This window comes from Elaeis guineensis, chromosome 5 (genome assembly GCF_000442705.2).
Source record: "Elaeis guineensis isolate ETL-2024a chromosome 5, EG11, whole genome shotgun sequence".
Taxonomy (NCBI): domain Eukaryota; kingdom Viridiplantae; phylum Streptophyta; class Magnoliopsida; order Arecales; family Arecaceae; genus Elaeis; species Elaeis guineensis.
Genome location: NC_025997.2, coordinates 128688968 through 128708887, shown reverse-complemented (window position 1 = coordinate 128708887; position 19920 = coordinate 128688968). Strand labels below are relative to the sequence as shown.

Sequence of the window (19920 nt, the reverse complement as noted above, 5' to 3'; positions counted from 1 at the left end):
AACTATGGACTATTAAATAGTTAGATGAAAGAATTGCTATTTTAGGGATAATAATCTCTAAAAGAGCTATGTAATCCTTAATTTGGATTATGAGATCTGATTGTTGTTGTTATGTTATAATATTTCGAACCATTAATGGTCCACGGACCAATTGAAGAACAATCGGACGGTCGCACTATGAACATTTTGGGATTCAACGCGGCAAAGCGAAAATCCGCGAGTACGTTGCCTCCAAGGCTCAAAAGTCAAATCAAAAGTCGTCAAAGTGGTAGCGTTTCTCACACGCCTGATCACGCGGTTAAGCCATGCAGCGCGTTACATTCTTTAATTTTTTGGGCAGGAAAAAATAAAAATCCGGGAATAGAGTGGATCCCGTTCCCCCTCTGATACGCGCACCAACCCGTGCAATCGCACAGTTTTTTTTTTGTATAATATTTTATTTTATTATTGAATACTTTTGTTAATTTCTAATGAAATATAATTTTTAATAATATATTAATATATTATTAAAATATGATTAATTTTTAAATATTTTTAATAAAAAATTTATTATTTTTATAAATCATGAAATATATATTTTAATTATAATTATAAAATTAATATCTATTTTATTATTAAATTAAATATTATTGGTGAGGTATTTAATAATATTTATAATATTATATAGATGATGAAGTGGTATATAAATATATGATATTTATTTACTATATTTTTATAAAATACTTTTTTTTTTTTATCATATAGAAATATCCTCCGTTCTATCATTGAATTAAATATTATTGGTATGATATTAAATAATAAATAATAAAATAATATATAAATATATGATATTCATGAATAAAAATAAATCTTATGAATGCTTTCACGGAATACTTTCTAAATTTCTGCATTATCAAATGTTCTCTGTTTCATTCTTACCAAACAAAAAAAAAAGTTCTCTGTTTCATCAATTAAATATCATCGATGATGATAGAATATATATATATATATATATATATAATCAAACCTCTATTTTTTTTCTAACCTCATATCGGTCATCATCACACCAACATCCCAAATTACCACGCAAAACGGACGGCCATTTCAAATCCTTTTTTTTAGGACCACGTTAAGTTATCAGATACCTGTACCGTAACAAACCGTTAGTCGCCGAGCCGAACAAAAGAGCTGCCCACCTAGTCCACCCTCGCGGTCATCGCCCAGAACCAGAAGGCACTAGTTAAAGCGCCGGCCCTCTGCCGCTGCCGCCGCGACCTCCGCCGCTGGAGAATCCCAGATCCGATCCCCGGCGCCATGGGTGTGTCTTCTGTCCTCCCTCTCCTCATCCTTTTCTCTCTAATTTCGTCGTCCATGGCGGAGATCAAAACACTAAAAATCACTGCCGACACCCGTCCCATCATCCTCTTCGAGAAGTTTGGCTTCACCCCCAACGGCTTCGTCAACATCACCCTATCTGACGTCTCCTTCGCCTTCTCCTCTGATCCCCACCTCCTTGGCTTCTTCCTCCTCTCCGACGAGGGCCTCATCGAGGCCACCTACGAATCCCAGCAGCGCCAGCAGCAGCAAAATCCTGACCCTAACCCTAATTCCAACCCCGACTGCGTCCTCTCCAACCCCCACGTCCACCCTCTCTTCAAATTCAACGAGCTCATCGCCCCCAACAACAATTTCCACCAGTCCTTCAACATAACCCATCCCGATGAGTACAGCCTGTACTTCGCCAACTGCAACCCCGAGTCCCAGGTCTCCATGGCCGTCCGCACCGTGATGTACAACGCTCGCCCCGACGGAACCCCCGATTACCTCTCGGTCGGCCAGTCCCCCGTCCCTTCCCTCTACTTCTTCTTTGCCCTCGCCTACGTCGCCTTCCTCGCCGTCTGGATCTACTTCTGTCTTCTCAAGAACCGCCTCTCCTCCCACCGGATCCACTACCTCATGGCCGGCCTTCTCACCACCAAGGCCTTCAACCTTCTCTTCGCCGCCGAGGACCAGCACTACGTCCGCGTCACGGGCACCCCCCATGGCTGGGACGTCCTGTTCTACCTCTTCCAGTTCCTTAAAGGTGTCCTCTTGTTCACCGTCATCGTCCTCATCGGCACCGGCTGGTCCTTCCTCAAGCCCTTCCTCCAGGAGAAGGAGAAGAAGGTCCTTATGGTCGTGATCCCGCTCCAGGTGATCGCTAACATTGCTTCAATTGTCATTGGCGAGACTGGGCCTTTCATCCGGGACTGGGTCACCTGGAACCAAGTCTTCCTCCTCATCGACATCATCTGCTGCTGCGCCGTGCTGTTCCCGATCGTCTGGTCGATCCGATCCCTCCGCGAGACCTCCAAGACCGATGGGAAGGCTGCCAGGACTCTCGCCAAGCTCACTCTTTTCCGGCAGTTCTACCTTGTAGTCATCGGGTACCTGTATTTCACGAGGGTCGTGGTGTATGCACTCAAGACGATCGCGTCGTACAAGTACCGGTGGGTGAGCGTGGCGGCAGAGGAGACTGCTAGCCTTGCTTTCTATATCTTTATGTTTTATATGTTTAGGCCGGTGGAGAGGAACCAGTACTTTGTGCTCGATGATGAAGAGGAAGAGGCGGCACAGGCAGCGCTCCGGGAGGAGGAGTTCGAGCTCTGAACGGCGGGAGGATTGAAGAGTTACGATCAGGTAGACTTCTGGGTGTGCTGTTTCGCTCCCTTTTTACTACTGCTCTTCGGTCTTACCATAGGACGGGTTTACATTCGTTTCTATATACTCTGTGGAATTTTGTTTTCTCTCTGGCATGTGGCTGTTGGAATATGGGAAGGGCATTCAGCTTGTGAATTCCAGTATCAGAAAGTGTTGTACTTGCCTTTCATTATGTTTATTTTCATTTTTTGCTGTTTCTTTTGACGCTTTACTTGCTACTTCTCTCTGTGGAATTCTGTTTGCTCTCTGTTCTGTAGCTGCTGGAAGTTGGGAGGCATGCAGCTTGCCGATTCTTGGTTCAGAAGGTGTTTCACTTGATTTTTTTACTGTCAGTTTTGATTTTGGTCGTTTATTTTCATTTTTTGTGCAATCTAGTTAGTGCAGCTGCTTGTTTTTAAGCCTATGAAATATCTTCGAATAATGTAAGTTAAAAATGTCCGCCGATGATCCATCCGATACAGTTTTTATATAGATCAATATAGATAACATGATTCTAATCTCCTTCTCTTAAAGCTGAATTGATATAAGTAAATTCTGTTAATTGTGATGTCTAATGTCTTATAAAAATGGTCACAGTAAGAAAACATTTTCTTAGGAATTATATTATGGACAAATGACAACAACTTCTTGTTTTCTTAGAAGATTCTAACGTTGCTGGGGTTTTTTGCTTTTGAACTTTGAGACCTACCACTGACTAAGGGCCATTGCATATAATCAATATTCTCCAATAACTTAGCATCAGGAGAAGCTTTGAACACCTTAGACTTGGTAGATAGGATTAATTCTTTGATACTAAAAGGGAATGTTATATTTATACCATTAGAAATAGAATGATATTCTCTTTTCAGGAGCTGGTTTGGTATGTTGGATTGAATTAATCTCATCTAATTTGTTCTTGTGATGGTTTTCGTGAGCGTTATCTCTTTCATTTTCCATGACCAAGCTCTTGGCAATCCAATTGGATGGATTTTCATCCTGATCATCGGAGTTATTGGCCATTTATCGAGTTTGATCTCTCTGAGGCATTCATTCAGTCTATCCTTAACATGAATTGTTGCCCAGAAATACAACCTAAGAGGGGGAGTGAATTGGGTTTTATAAAATTTTTTCAGATTTAAATATGTATGTGCAGAACAATTATAATTATATGCTGAATATGCAGTGACTAGATGAGCAGAAAATAAATAGAGCTCATAAGGAAGATCACACATACAAATAACAAGTTTTTATAGTGGTTCGGTGTCAATCCAACACCTACGTCCACTCCTCAAGAAACTCTCTTGAAAATTTCACTATAATCACTAAGATTATGGCAAAATTGTTTTAACGGGATCACAATCTAAATCCGATTGGTTTTGTGGGCTCACCAATCAAAATATATCCCCAAGCCACTCCTAGGCTTAAACAAATCCAATTCAAGACTTGGATAAGCCTATCCCCCAAGTTTCAAATCTTATTGAAATTTGAAATACAGAAAATATAAGTGCAAAAATTTAAATACAAGACAAACTCCTTGAAGAGCTGATTTGAAGCTTTGATGCACAAGACGAGAGATTGGAGGGCTTTTGCAATGAATGCTTCCTTCCTTCACTTGAGAAAAACTTGAATGCACTACAGGTTGGATGGTTGAAATGAAGTAAAGACTTTTTTTAAGCTCACTTGAAGGGTTGCACAGAATTTTGAATGTGTTTCTGATTTTTCTCTCTTGTTCCTTTGTTTTCTTGCATTCCCTTGCTTTAATACACACTTAGAATCTTTCTAATCCAAGTTAGGAACATTAAAAATGGTTTTGTAGCCGTTGGTGGACGAGAAATGGCCGTTTGGAGAGCTCTCGGATCAATTTTGTACGTTTTAAAAGCTAGCCGTTACTGTTGTCAGAAGCTGTCGAGTCGGCTCAACTTGTCCTTGAGTCGGCTCATGATGTTCTTGAGTCGGCTCAGACGAGTTCTCCAGAAAATTCAACTTTTTGTTTTTTGAGACGAGCCGGCTCAAACAATTCTTGAGTCAGATCAAGCCTGTGCTAGTGCCTTTCTGCATACCGGAGCCAGCTCATTCTGTGCATGAGTCGGCTTAAGGCCTGTGACAGATTTTCAAATGTTCTTGAGTCGACTCAAAATGTGTGTCAAGTGCTGAATGCGTGTTAGAGCTGGCTCAAACTCTTACTGAGTCGGCTCAAGACCCTGTCTCTTCAAAAAATTGCTTGGCTTAGCTTCTTAGGTCTTCCTTCTCCAATCTCTTCATTCAAAAATCTTGAGCTTTGACATTATATGGTCCAAACTATCTGAATTTTTCACTACACTCAAATAGATCATTGGTGCCAAAAATCTACTTAAAAATTTTGTTATTCATCAAAATCAATTTCGGAGTTAACAGTCTCTTCCTTTTTGATGATGATAAAACTTTTGAGTGATAAATTAGAACATTCTCAGATTTTAAGATTAAATTGCATAGTTCCATCACATTTTCAATCAATCATCTACACAAAAATTTTGTATTGTTAACTATATTCAGATCATGCTATGACACATCTTTTCTTTGTGCGAATGCTATGATGATCTTTACTCAAGAAGATTCACTAAGTTTCATTTTGTATGATCTATTTCCTCAAGTGTGCCAAGTGTGCCATTAGTGTGCCAAGTGTGCCATTTTTATTATTTTGCTAAAATGACACACTTATATTACTTCCCCTTTGTACGTCAACACAATTGACACATTCTCAAGGAATTTAAAATTTGAAGTATTTTACCCTTAGCCATGCATATTCTTCAAAGGGATTAAAATTTGGAATTTCTTGAATAGTTCTCCCTTTCTTAAAATTTGAATTATTCTCCCCCTTAACCATACATTTTACTTCTTGGTGTCAAATTCAAAAAATTAAAGTGCTTTCCCTTAGTCATACATATTTCTTGTTGTGCTCCCCCTTAGCCTATTACTTCTCTCTCTCCCTTTTTGTCATCATCAAACAAAAATATTAGAGCAATCACAAAGACAAGGAGAAACTAGCATAACATTTATAATATATATATAAGTGAAATGAAAGTATATAGATTACCAAAATATGTACTGTATACAAAAAATATGGCCGAAACAGTATATCATTCAGAACAAATTTTGATAAGCCAAAAACGACAACATACAAAGCCAACTACTAAGGTGTACTGAATCTAGGTCCTATGACATATGAGAAAACAACATAATTAGCATTGATCCTAAAGGCGAATCTAGGCCTAATCCTCATCAGAAACTATCTCAGGAGCGATAGAGGAACTTGGCCTAGGAATTGGAAGGCCTGATCGCTTGCTTCTAGTCCTAGTGGAAGGTCCGCCTACAGTAGATCGAGTGTAGGTCTTGATGGATCTAGGAGTCTGAGAAGATGTAGAAGGCTGAGTAGGTACGCTCGGGGGTGGCTGCTCGATAGAAGGAACAACTGTATCAAAAGTGATGTCAGCAGCTGCCTCTTCTATGGCCTCTGTTGCTCCTACCGCGGTTGATGATGCGGCCGCTGTCGCTGCTACTGTGGATGGGTGATGGGTCTTCAAAAGATCTGCTAGCTGCCTCATGGAAGCTAGGAGTGACAATGCAACACTCTGAGGCACACCAGAGCTCTCTCTCTGCTCCAGTACATCAATCCTCTGTGCCAACCAACTGACCTCGGATGATAAACTACTAATCTGAGATCGAAGACCCTCCAAAACATACTGTCTAATCTTAGCCACCTGATCGTCGTCTAACTGAGTCTGGACTAGTGGAGGTCTCACTGATCGTCTAGGAGTGATAAAGGAGTCGGAAGGCTGAGCAGGAGGCACATCTGACTCAATATCAGCAGGATGACTCGGTCCTCCTGCATCTATGGGCTGCTGTGGCTGCTGCTCCTTAATATGTCTCATCCATCTCTGATCCTCTCGACGGCATCCCATGCGAAAGACGGTGCTCTCATCATAAGTGTCGGTGTGGTGGAGTTCTATTGACAGCTCTCCTTCTAGGTCAATCCCAACCTCCCGAAATATCGAGGTCAGTGCCTTGTCGTAGGGTAAACATGCTCTCGCTCTCCCTACACTGTCTCTCATCTGGGAGAAGATGATTTGCAGAAGGTTCAGTCTCTAACCCCGGATGATACAATCCATAATACCAATAACTCGATTCGAGACAAGATCAAAATGCCCGATCTTTGGTAGAATGATCCGAGCTACATGTGACTGAGAATTCTCATCTTTACTGACAGAAATTTGGCTTGAAGCCCGAAAGTCCCTTGAATGTTCTCTTTACCCAAGATCATCCTTAGGGCTAGGTCCTTATTAATAAGGTGGCAGGGTGCTACTCCCTCGTATGGTATTTCCTGATCTGACCTAGTTTCTCTGGGGTGATAACAAACGAGACGCCTTTGACAGTACATCCCAGATTGTTGTCCCCTCTGGCCATGGACTGATAAAATTCATGCATGAGGCATGGATAAGTGGGCTTATTCATGGAAAAGAACTCCCCCCATTCTTGCAGCCGAATCCGGTTGCCAAACCTAAAACCCTCTCAATCAAAGAACTGAAAATCCACATTTCGGCCTATTGTCACTTGTCTATCTAAGAGGGAAGGGGATTTTGGTGTAGGAGAACGGGGAGGTAAGTTTTCTACCTCAAACTCAGAGTCGAAATCACTTGGGGGCTCCCTCATGGCTTGCGACATCTTCCTTGGTGGACCGGAGGACATGGATTTCCTACGTCGATCCATTCGAATCCGGCAAATGTATTAAGAAATAGAGGGAAATCGGCAAAAGGAATAGGCGAGATGGGGTTCTTAGAGAGTATTTGGGGGACCCTAAGGCAAACAGTGAAGGAGGTAAAGTGAATCGAAGTGAAGGCGCTCGGGTTTAAAAATCCAATTTTCGTCCATGAGCCAACTCAAGAGTGAGTCGACTCAAACTTAACCATGAGTCGACTCAAGCTTCAGATTGTGAAAATTTTTGAAATTTCAGGGAATCCTTAGATTTATTGGATCAAGACAATTTGAGTTTATGTTGGCTTACCTTAACATGAGATATCTAATCTAAATGATAATACATTCCTAGCTCTCTTCTAATTATACTAAATCTTTCTTCACTGAGAGGTTTGGCAAAAATGTCAGCTAATTGTCTATCTATGCTAACAAATTCAAGCATTATATCATCATTTTACACATGATCTCTTATGAAATGATGTCTTATCTTAATATGTTTAGATCTTGAGTGTTGGATGAAATTTTTAGTTAGGTTAATTGTACTTATATTGTCACATTTAATTGAAATTTTATTAAGTTTGATGTCAAAATTCTCGAGTTGTTGTTTAATCCACAAGATTTGAGCACAACAACTTCTGACAGCAACATATTCGGTCTTGGTCGTTGATAATGCCACCGAATGTTGTTTCTTGTTAAACCATGAGATTAAATTAACTTCAAGGAATTGACAGGCGCCGCTTGTGCTTTTCCTATCTAATTTGTATCCAGCAAAATTAGCATCAGAATAATGTATTAATTCTAAAGGTGATGCTCTATCATACCATAGACCAACATTAAGTGTACCTAATAAGTATTTAAAGATTCTTTTAACAGCTAATAAATGAGATTCTCTAGGATCAGATTGAAACCTAGCACACATGCAAATACTAAACAAAATATCGGATCTACTTGCAGTAAGATAAAGCAAGGATCCTATCATGTCTGTATATAATTTAATATCAACCTTCTTACCTTCTTTATCTTTGTCAAGCTTGAAAGAGGGACTCGTAGGTGTGCCAATTAGTCTTGAAGTCTCCATACCAAACTTTTTGAGTATCTTCTTTGTGTATTTTGTTTGATTGATGAAGATTTTCTCTTCATTTTGCTTAATTTGGAGTCTGAGGAAGAAATTCAGCTCTTCCATCATACTCATCTCGAACTTCTCCTGCATTAGCTTGACAAATTCTTGATAGAGAGATTCATTAGTAGCACTAAATATGATATCATCTACATAGATTTGTGTTACTAATAGATCATTGAGTTTTTTTTTAAGAAGAGTGTCTTATCAACATTTTCTCTAGTAAATTCATTCATTAATAAAAAATTATTTAATCTTTCGTACCATGCATGTGGAACTTATTTTAATCAATTTAGTGCCTTATGCAATTTATAAACATGATTGGAAAATGCATGATTTGCAAATTCAGGTGGTTGTTCAACATACACTTCTTCAGCTATATATCTATTTAAAAATGCACTTTTAACATCCATTTAATATAGTTTGAAATTTATGAAACATGCAAATGCAAGTAATAATCTAATTGCTTCCAATCTTGCTACAGAAGCAAAAGTTTCATCAAAATCAATACCTTCTTGATTATAACCCTTAGCAACTAATCTAGTTTTATTTCTACTAATAATTTTATTTTCATCCAATTTATTTCTAAATATCCATTTAGTTCCAATTACAGGATAGTCATTAGGTCTATCAATTAAAGTCCAAACTTTATTTCTTTCAAATTGATTTAGTTCTTTTTGCATAGTATTTATCCAACAAGGATCATTTTCAGCTTCTTCTATAGTTTTTGGCTCAATTTATGAGACAAAGGCTAAGTAATTATTAATATTTCTTAAGGAAGAGCGAGTTCTTATCCCTTGTGATGGATCATCTATAATTAGATTCTTTGGATGTTCGTGAGCATACCTCCCCTCCTTAGGTAGTTCATTCTTTTCACTTTGAGTGGGTTCTTCATTCTTCTCTTCCTTATTCTTTGCTTCTTCCTTGATTTTTTGAGTTGGAAGTTCATTGAGAGTGAGTTTTTCAATTTTTTTTGTTAATTATTCCTGTATCATCATCAGCAAAATCTTCTTTTTTAGAAGATTGATCATTAGTTTCATCAAACACTATATGTATAGATTCTTCAACAACAAGTATTCTTTTGTTGAAGACTCTATAAGTCTTACTAGAGGTAGAATAATCTAGGAAGATCCCTTCATCAGATTTGGCATCAAATTTGCCTAAACTATCCTTTCCATTATTTCAAATGAAACATTCGCAACCAAAAGCATGAAAGTAACTAATATTGGCTTTTTTGTTTTTCCAAAGTTCATAAGGGGTTTTATTTAATATAGGCCGAATTAATGCTCTATTTAGAACATAACATGTTGTGTTGATAGCTTCAGTCCAAAAATATATTGGGAGATGGCTTTTACACAACATAGTTCGGGCCATTTTTTTTAGGGTTCTGTTCTTCTTTTCAACAATCTCATTTTGTTGAGGTGTTCCAGGAGCAGAAAAATTGTGTTCAATATCCATTTCATTACAAAAATTTTCAAAATATTGGTTTTTAAATTCTGTTCCATGATCACTTCTAATATAAATGATTGTTAAATTCTTTTCATTTGTGATCTTTTTATAAAACTTGAAGAATGCTGAAAATGCTTTATCTTTTTGAGCCAAAAATAATACTCAAGTAAATCTAGAAAAATCATTTATAATCACAAGTCCGTATTTTTTACCTCCTAGGCTTGTGGTCCTAGTTGGTCCAAATAGATTCATGTGCAGTAGCTCAAGGGGTCTTGAAGTTGAAACAATATTCTTTGATTCAAAAGAATTTCTGATTTGTTTTTCAAATTGGCATGCATCACAAATCTTATCCTTTTCAAAATCAAGTTTTGGTAAACCTTTTACAAGATCTTTTTTGATTAATTTTGAAATCAAATTCATATTAGCATGCCATAGCCAACTTTTCTTATTGATTTTAGCATTCATTGCAACTAAAAATTGACTCTTTTTAGTGAAATGATCATCAAGGTCAACTATATATACATTCCTATGTCTATGTTCAATGAGAGTTATGCTATTATCAATAGGGCTAGTGACTATGCACATGAGAGATTCAAAAACTACTTTAAATTTTTTATCACAAAGTTGACTTATGCTTAATATATTATGCTTTAAATTATCTACTAAAAGTACATTTTCTATAAAGATAGGAGTGATACATATTTTATCACTTTCGATGATGTGCCCTTTGTCATTATCTCCAAAAGTCACCACTCCTTCCTTAGCTTCAAGAGTGATAAAGTACTCCCTATTATCTGTCATGTGCCTCGAGCAACCACTATCAAGATACCATTTTCTTTCTTTCCATCGGCTGCAAGACACACCTGCAATCATAAATCAACTAATGGTTTTAGGTACCCAAGTCTTCTTGGGTCCTTTAGGATTAGTAGCCATAGTTCTTTTGGGAACCCATACTTTTTTAATGTCAAATTTTTTATTTTTCTGAAATTGCAAACATATGATTTTTGTCTAGATTTACCACAGCAAAAATAGGTTATATTTTGAGAAATTGATGATGATTCTTTTATAAAGAAATTCTTTAAAAATTTTTGCTTTTTTTGAGTTTTAAATCCAATTCCTATCTTATCAAAAATAGCTTTTTGATTGTTAAGTATCAATTGCAGTTTCTCAGAACTTAATGTGAAGTTATCAATCATAGATTTGTATTTTTCAAGTTCTTTCTTCAAGTTCTGGTTTTCTGTAGAAATAGATTCTTTTTCTTTCAAGATTTCCTCCTTTTCTTTAATCAAAGTTTGAATTGATGACTTGAGATTTTTATTTTTCAAAGTGAGCTTTTTAAGTTCATCAATCAAGTTATAAAATGCTTTTTGTAATTCTTCGAATGAAAATTTAGATTGAGTATCAAGTGTTACCTCATCCTCTTGAGCTATAAGACAAAGATTGACCATTTCTTGTGCCTCCTCATCTGAACTTGAATCTTCACTATCGCTCCAAGTGGCCATCATTGCCTTCTTCTTCATTTTTTTGGAGGATTTCTTTAGTAGAGGATAGTCAACCTTGAAATGATCTAATTTCTTGCATTCGAAGCATGGAGGCTGCTCCTTATCTTTGTTTTTCTCTCGATCTTTGCTAGCTTCACCTTTGGAGAAGGGTCTTCTCTTGAAGTTTGGCCTCTTCTTTTTCATGAATCGCCTAAATTTTCTGATTACGAGGACCAAATCTTCGTCATCATCTCCTTCTTCGGAATCTTCATTTTCTTCGTCTTCTTCTTTTGCTAAAGACTTGAGAGCCATGGTCTTCTTCTTTTTGGCCTCCTCTTCCAAGTTTTGCTTCATGGTTAACTCATGTATCATGAGAGAATCAAGAAGTTCTTTAAGGGGCAAGGTGTTGAGATCCTTTACTTCTTGTATGGCCGCCACCTTTTCCTCTCAAGCTTGAGGAAGAGACCTAAGAATTTTTCTCACAATTTCACTGTTAGTATAAGATTTTTCTAAACTCTTAAGCCCGTTAATAATATCAGTAAAGTTAGTAAGTATTTCAGTTATTGATTTAGAAGATTTCATTTTAAACAACTCATACTTGTGTACTAGCATATTTATTTTGGATTCCTTGACTTGATTAGTACCGTCATGGTAACTTCAAGTCTATCCCATATTTCTTTAGCTGAAACACAGATGGAAATCCGGTTGAATTCATTAGCATCTAGTGCACAATAGAGTATATTCATTGCTTTAGCATTTAGTTGTGCTAACTTTTAATCAATGTCATCCCAATCCTTCTCCGATGTGGAAACATCTTTGCCATCAATAGTGATAATGGGTATGTGAGGTCCATTGATTATGACACTCCATAGGTCATCATCGAGTGCTTGAATAAAAATTCGCATTCGTACTTTCTAATAGGTGTAGTTTGATCTATTAAAGAGTGGTGGTCGATTAGTGGATTATCTTTCAGCAAGAGAAACATTAAGTTGGATTGTCATTTGGATTTTTCACTCGAGATCACTAGACAATCAAGTGAATATGAGAGTGCCTGCTCTGATACCACTTGTTGTCCAGAAATACAATCCAAGAGGAGAGGTGAATTGGGTTTTATAAAATTTTTTCAGATTTAACCGTGCATGTGCAGAACAATTATAATTATATGCTAAATATGCAGTGACTAAATGAGCAGAAAATAAATAGATCTGATAAGCAAAATCACACATACAAATAATAAGTTTTTATAGTGGTTCAGTGTCAACCCAATACCTACGTCCACTCTTCAAGAAATCTTCTTAAGAATTCCACTATAATCACCAAGATTACGGTATAATTATTTTAACGGGATCACAATCTAAATTCGGTTGGTTTTGCGGGCTCACCAACCAAAACCTATCCTCAAGCCACTCCTAGACTTGAACAAATCCAATTCAAGGCTTGGATAAGCCTATCCCCCAAGTTTCAAACCCTATTGAAATTTGAAATACAGGAAATATAAGTGCATAAATTTAAATACAAGACAAACTCCTTGAAGAGTTGATTTGAAGCTTTGATGCACAAGATGAGAGGTTGGAGGGCTTTTGCAAGGAATGCTCCCTTCCTTCACTTGAGAAAAATTTGAATGCACTACAGGTTGGATGGTTGAAATGAAGTAAAGACTCTTTTTAAGCTCACTTGAAGGGTTGCCCAGAATTTTGAATGTATTTCTGATTTTTCTCTCTTGTTTCTTTGTTTTCTTGTGTTCCTTTGCTTTAATACAAACTTAGAATCCTTCTAATCCAAGTTAGGAACACTAAAAATAGATTTGTAGCCGTTGGAGCACGAGAAATGGCCGTTTGGAGAGCTCTCAGATTAATTCTGCACGTTCTGGAAACTAGCTGTTACTGTTGTCAGAAGCTGTCGAGTCGGCTCAATTTTTTCTTGAGTTGGCTTAGGATCCCCTTAAGTCGGCTTATGATGTTCTTGAGTCGGCTTATGATGTTCTTGAGTCAGCTCAGGCGAGTTCTCCAGAAAAATCAGCTCTATTTTTTGAGACTAAACCGGCTCAAACAATTCTTGAGTCGGCTCAAGCCCGTGCCAGTGTCTTCCTGCGTATCGGAGCCGGCTCATCCTATGCATGAGTCGGCTCAAGGCTTGTGACAGATTTTCAAATGTTCCTGAGTCGGCTCCTGAGATGCTTGAGTCGGCTCAAAACCTGTGCCAAGTGCTGAATGTGTGCCAAAGCCGGCTCAAACTCTTTCTGAGTCGGCTCATGACCCTGCCTCTTTAAAAAATTGCTTGGCTTGGCTTGGCTTTCTAGGTCTTTCTTCTCCAACCTCTTCATTTAAAAACCTTGAGCTTTGACACTATATGGTCCAAAGTATCTGAATTTTTCACTACACACTCAAATAGATTATTAGTGTCAAAAATCTACTCAAAAGTTTTATTATTCATCAAAATCAATCCCGGAGTTAACATGAATAAAACTTCCTTGTTTCTAAACATTTATCCATTTACGTCTCTCTCATGCACTCCTATGAGCCCAATCCCTCTTCCCATGCACTCCTATGCATATTATTCCTGCTTTATTCCATAGTATCTGGACCGGATTGCTAGTCCGATTGCAGGTCTTGTCAGCCACGTAATAAAGTGGTGGATCTTTTAGCTCCTTATCACCATGGAGGGAAAATCAGACTATTTGGGGTTGCTGGAGTCAGTAAAGCAGTACTCATCATGGAATTATCTTTATGATTCATTCAATTATATGTCATCCAAACAATTGAACAGATCCCCAAATTCCAGATGTCTTGTGTCCAGCATTATCAGTGTTAGATCTATGAGTAGATAGAAGGGCAACGGTCATGATTGACATCATGAACAATGGGACTAAGGCTTTGGGTTCATTTGTGTTTCAATGTTATCAACATAATTAAAGATAGTCATCTCAGTAGTCTATGGTCTTTGGCGAGGCCCAGCCAAACGACATGAATAAGCTGTAATTTGAGGCTTCAAAAAATGATAGAAATACTCTGTATGTGTTACTTATGTTTCTTGTTACATTATATGACTATAATCAGTGCATGCTTCGTGCTTTCTCTATCAATGCATATAGTGGGGTACCCAATGGAGCTTTTTTTGGGATAACTGTCCTTTCTGCTATGTGGTTTGCTTTAGTATGCTATGAGTTGAGAGTTTAGTAGCCTGCACCTTTTAAAACTCTAATTGCAATGTAGGGAGAGGAAGAGTCATTCTTTTGAACTATATATATTATTTTTTTTCCTTTCAATATGTCAATATTGATTTGAAGAGCTTATCCCCAAATACTATGTGTGAAATCCAATAATCAGGATTTTTTGCTACTCTTAGTTTATCATGAAATCTACTTTGGACTAAATGAATTTAGAGATTTGAACTATGTGATGTTGTATTGCTGTTTGCCATAACATAATTGACATATGTCTGCTCCAAAACATTATCATCTGGATCTGCCATGTCTTGTGTTTCGTAATTAGGTTCAATAGGACCATCCATCCTTCGTGGACATCAGTGCCATTGCAACTTGGACTACTTGCACAAGCATGTTTGGTGAAATGGCTCAACTGGAGAAGTTTGATGCATCTTTTATAGTGAAATAGTCTACTCCCAGTGGTTTGTGCACATGACTATGGTGCTTCGCACAAAAGCAAGGCTTACTGGGAATATTTGGGTTAGAGAACCTATGAGGCTGTAGATCAAGCATCCAAAGACCATCATCACATGTTGTGCAGCCATTTGAGTTTTTCTTTCAACGGGTGATTTGATTGTTGCATCTGTAGGCAACAGTGATGAAGGGGGCTTCTGCACCTTTTTTTTTTTTTTTGAGGAAAGATTTCTGTGTTTTTTGAACAAAGCATTTATTCCCCTTTTAGAGATTTCAAGCTTTCATTGCACTTATTGGGTTTCATAGTCCTCTATGCCATTCGCTACCAAACTCCGTAATACGTGACACTTCTGATTTGTGGTTTGAGTATGCACTCTAATGTTCAGACATGGACTATTCAATGTTGTTCTATTTGTTTATTAATTTGTGAGGGATCTTAAATAGTTTAATACTTAGAAGTTAGAACTGCTCCATTTTGTGAGCAGAAGAAGCAGCTGTCAGTTCATTGTAAAAGCCAGATTAGTGGAAAAATCATGAATAAAACTTTATCATCAAAAAAAATTAAATGGATTTGATGGACCTGCATCATTAATTTCTTTTTTTGAAATTGCTTTGTTAATCCAGATTAGCAAAAATTGCTCTAAGTCGGAACAATTTGGCAAATGTAGTTTTATCCAAATCGTTGGTACATGCTTGAAGGTTATGTACTAATCTTGTAAGTTGTAACTAGGAGTATTAGGAATTCTATTATAGTAGTAACTATTTAATTTGCTCCAGTTTGATAATTGGGTTAGGAAAGTGGCATGGAAGAGATCTGGAAGATGAAACCTACAATAGGTGGATGTCTGAGATAAATTTAAAGAGATTTATCCAGTTCTTGCTGTGTTGTTGTTTAGATATGTTGAAATTCATTCTTGTATCTTTTATTGTCAAGCACAGCATTTGATGTGGAAAAAAATGATGAGATTTGATTGGAAAAAGAATTACACAGATACTTCAGCTACTGGGTGAAACTGACATATTTGCACTTTTAACTGTATGTACCTTGTTTTCCCTCCAAAGATCTGATGACCGATAATGATGGGTGCCATGTTAACTCTCTAATCAATTTTAGAGGATATAATAGTAATTCATGACACAAGAAGATGGTTGAATGACCAAATGGAAGCAAGAAAAAAAAAAGGAGGAAAGCAATTGAAAGTGTGTCCAGTTGGAATGAATGGTCAAGATATACTCTAGATTGTTGTTGCTGGATTAAAAGCGAAAAGAAAAAAGGAAATTAATGGAGCTGATAACAGAGTGCAATTAGTATGATTCAACCGTTAGTTGGTAAACTTGGTTTGATGGATTTGACTATTTTTTGTTATGTTGCCAACTGTTCAGAAATTGTGATGTTTAAAAATTATTCATTTGCTTTATTTATTCACCAACCATTTTCTGCAGCATTTGATGTGGCAGTGCAGAAAGATTGAAGGATTGCACCTAAATGGAGAACTTGATCAAATCTGTACCTACTGCTGCTATAATTTGACATAATTGCTGCATGTGTTTTCATGTCTGATTAAAACTATAGTTTTTAGTTTAGTTTTTTCTTTTCCTGTAGAAAGAGGCCCATAGGCAATGGACCACAGAGCAGGAGATAGTCCTCCTGCAAATTCGCCAAATCCCCCCAGCCCTGATGAGGGTGGGCTTTGAACCTTCTGTTGTACAACCATCTAGAGACTTTACCAGCAAAATGAGCTGGGACTTTCTGTAGTAAATTTAAAGTGATGTAAGATGCTATTCTACTTTTTGATTTAACTATCAACAACAATTGTTTATGTAGTTGATATCAAATAGCAGCTCTATACATATCATTTTCTGTACATGTCAGACCTCTCTTTAATCCTTAGATATACAGCACATTATGCTTATAGATTTTAACCTCTTCTAAATTTATCCACGCTGTTTCCAGTGCTGGGCTATGGTTATTTATTTATCTATTTTGGGATGACTAGTGTTTCATCATGATTGATAGTGGCCGAAACCAACAATAAGGTATTTCTTGTCGAACATGCTGCAGCATTTTGAAGTAGGAAGTAATCAAATATTCTCTAGCTTACAGGCAAAATTGTGAGATCTGTTTCAATTAGCAAAATTGCCATTCTTTCAGAACCAATCTGGCAATCTTAGTAGAGATTCTATCATCCTGTTTCTATCTTTTGGTAAATGACATGGCCTTTGAAACCGATATTGCTGGAGAAGAGTGCAAAATTTTTCCGGATCTTTATATGATTAGAAGGGAAATAGAGTGGTTTTGGTGATCACATTATAAGGATTTGCAAATTTATTGAAAGAAAGATTTGGGAAAAATAATGTAAAATTGTGCTTGATAAAAAAACAAAAAAAAAATCATTTGATAAGGTAAGAAAAGGTCTTTTAGTTTCTTCTGGTGAAGGTGTTATCTTATATTCATCCATGTTCTTTCTATCATTTCTCATTGCTCTTTCCTGCATTCTCAGAAGATCTGACCTTGTCTAGGGACCAACGGCTAAGTTTTCAGAAGGCCTCCTTGTGCAGGTGGCATAAGGTTTCTTATTCTAATACAAGTACCTGGTTAACTTTAATTCTATTAAAACCTTGCTTTCCTTGATTGGTTGGCATTGAACAGGCTGATACAATATCTGCACCTAGATTGTTACTAGCACGATTTGCCATACTGGTCGGTACTGCATCGTACTTGGCATACAGTACCATACTGGTATGTCATTTCGTAGCGTACTGATACTAGGAGCCTTGCCATCTCATACGATATCATGTACCGACACTGTAATAGGATTATACTGGTATAGGGTTAAGCATTGAGACGGCAAACCTTGGCTATTGGGTTCGGACTAGAGATGATCATGTCTGAACTTAGGATGACCTGTTTCTCTAAATCATCAACTGTTCAATTAGTTATATTTGTTTGGTACCATACATTAGACAATGATTGAACTGAAATGTAGTGTTTGATAATAGGTGGTCTGTGGCAATGTGTGTCTAAAGGTCCTGGCACTGGAACTTGCAAAAGTTTGCTGGACCAAATGGAGAGGTCACTTGCTTGCAAACACATTTCCCTTTATTATTTTGAATGCTGTCTTCTTCCTGGATACTCTTAGTTCTAACACGGCAATTAAGTTCTGTTGCCATACATTTGCATTCTTTTTGTAACAGCACCTGGTAAGTCTCCCACAGGAATTTGGGTTAAGGAAAACCCATGTTATCAATTTTGCTCATCTTCAGGTTTGTTGCTGTGAAATATGGAGAGATCGGCACAGACATTTCTAGTAGATCTTGTTGGATGTAGTTAGTTTTCCCCTCCTTTTTCCTGCCATCATCAATTCAAGTTTCTTTATTATTATATCATTTTGTTAGTTGGATTTTTTTTTTATTTTTTTATTTCTGAAATCTGAAGCTTCTGCTTTACATTGTTGCATGAATTCCTTTGTTGTTTTGAGTGTTGGGTTCCAGCCATCCTCCAGCTACCTACTTGGATGGAGATGACCTCATGGCCAACTATCTGATATTGGAAAATGCTATATATCAACCAACTTTTGGAATAAAAGTCGAGATGCGGATTCAGTATAATGACATGTTTACTTGCTGATCTAGATTAGGAATTGCAGTTTTTGCTACCATGTTGACTATGATTCTAAGATTGACACTTAAGGTGATTGCGATTGTTTCCTGGAATCAATTTTATGGAGCATCTATTCTTGATGGCAGCTTTTGAAGTATCGGTTCCTTCCTGTATACCCTTTTTTCCTTGGTTTAAGCTTGTTCGATTGTTAAATGTGTCCCTTTCTTGATTTATTTGCATGGAAACATAATGTCATCTCTTGAAAGTTCAATGATTTTCAGCTTTCCTGTTTTTTAGGAGACTTGCTAAAAATACCACTCTTATTTTCATTTCATCCAGGAATATGACACTGATTCGGATTTGGGAAGGTATTGCATATTTGCATTGGATCATTAAACTTTGAAGCAGTTGGGATACGAGATAATGCTTGTCATTTAGGGTCTCATGTAGCCATTTTCTATCCACAGTGGATCTCTGTGAAGGTATCACCGTCACATGTGATTAATTAGGTCATGGCTATTATTATGTACTGGTTTCACAAACCAATCTGAATTTTTATTTGTTTTTTTTGGGTACTTCCATATGAATCTGAGTTTGGCAAGTAAACTTGGCTCGCTGATTGGTTCTGGGTTCACATTGTGATTCCATTTATTATTCCAGGATGCTATGTAAGTGTCATGCCAAAAGTAGGTTTGAACGCAACCTAAGCAGATCGCCAAAATAATTTCTCCTGTCGGAATGCCTACTCACCTGCCTTTCTCCAACTAATGCGCTCCTATGTGCTCCAAATTTCACTGGAGGCCCGCATGTGGTAGAAACTGAAGCAATATGGGCAGCTATGATGTGTTGTAGTTTGACCTTTTTTGGGGGCTATTAACTTAGAAAAAGAAAGAAAAGGAAGACAGTGAAAGAAACCAAGAAATAAATATAAGCGATGAATTGCCTTCGTTGAGATGCGTTATGGATTGGGTTATGACTTAATGAGTCGAGTCGCGGTCTGTGGGACCCTAGTCCCAACACCGAGCTCAAGTTGTGTTGGATTTGTTGTTTTTATATTAAACTTGATTGAGCCCGCCGTACCTAGGTTTGTGAATTGTGAGTGAGAATTTGTAGAAATTACTTCATTTGAGGCGACACTCCAAAAAGGGTGCTCTTAACATAAAATGGCGCTGTATGATCATACTTATCTAGAACTACATGCTATTATATATGGTCCTTGATTCTGTTGTTTGCCAAATATATAGTCATGAATCATGATCATCTTTTA

The 19920-nt window shown here is 37.3% G+C and overlaps 1 protein-coding gene and 1 pseudogene across 5 annotated transcripts; one reads left to right on the top strand and one right to left on the bottom strand.

Annotated features, from left to right (window-relative positions):
* The first annotated feature begins 1174 nt into the window (after positions 1–1174).
* Positions 1175–19287, top strand: LOC105045756 (protein CANDIDATE G-PROTEIN COUPLED RECEPTOR 7). 5 transcript variants are annotated; one of them, XR_012141688.1, is made up of 3 exons: positions 1175–2658; positions 2937–2984; positions 18993–19287. XR_012141688.1 is itself a non-coding variant. In XM_073258531.1 (2 exons), the coding sequence occupies exon 1, from the start codon at positions 1294–1296 to the stop codon at positions 2626–2628; it is 1335 nt and encodes a 444-aa protein (XP_073114632.1). In that variant the 5' UTR covers positions 1175–1293; the 3' UTR covers positions 2629–2658; positions 18532–18945. The 5 variants fall into 5 exon arrangements, 4 of the variants coding, with proteins under 4 accessions (XP_073114632.1, XP_029120656.1, XP_010922441.1 ...); XM_073258531.1 differs by lacking the exons at positions 2937–2984; positions 18993–19287 and adding an exon at positions 18532–18945; XM_029264823.2 differs by lacking the exons at positions 2937–2984; positions 18993–19287 and adding an exon at positions 18545–18944.
* Positions 10822–12434, bottom strand: LOC140858061 (uncharacterized; annotated as a pseudogene).
* Positions 19288–19920: the final 633 nt, after the last annotated feature.

Bases quoted from the DNA above. Each gene is read 5' to 3' on its own strand.
- LOC105045756 (XM_010924138.4), top strand. From the start codon at position 1,294: ATGGGTGTGTCTTCTGTCCTCCCTCTCCTCATCCTTTTCTCTCTAATT.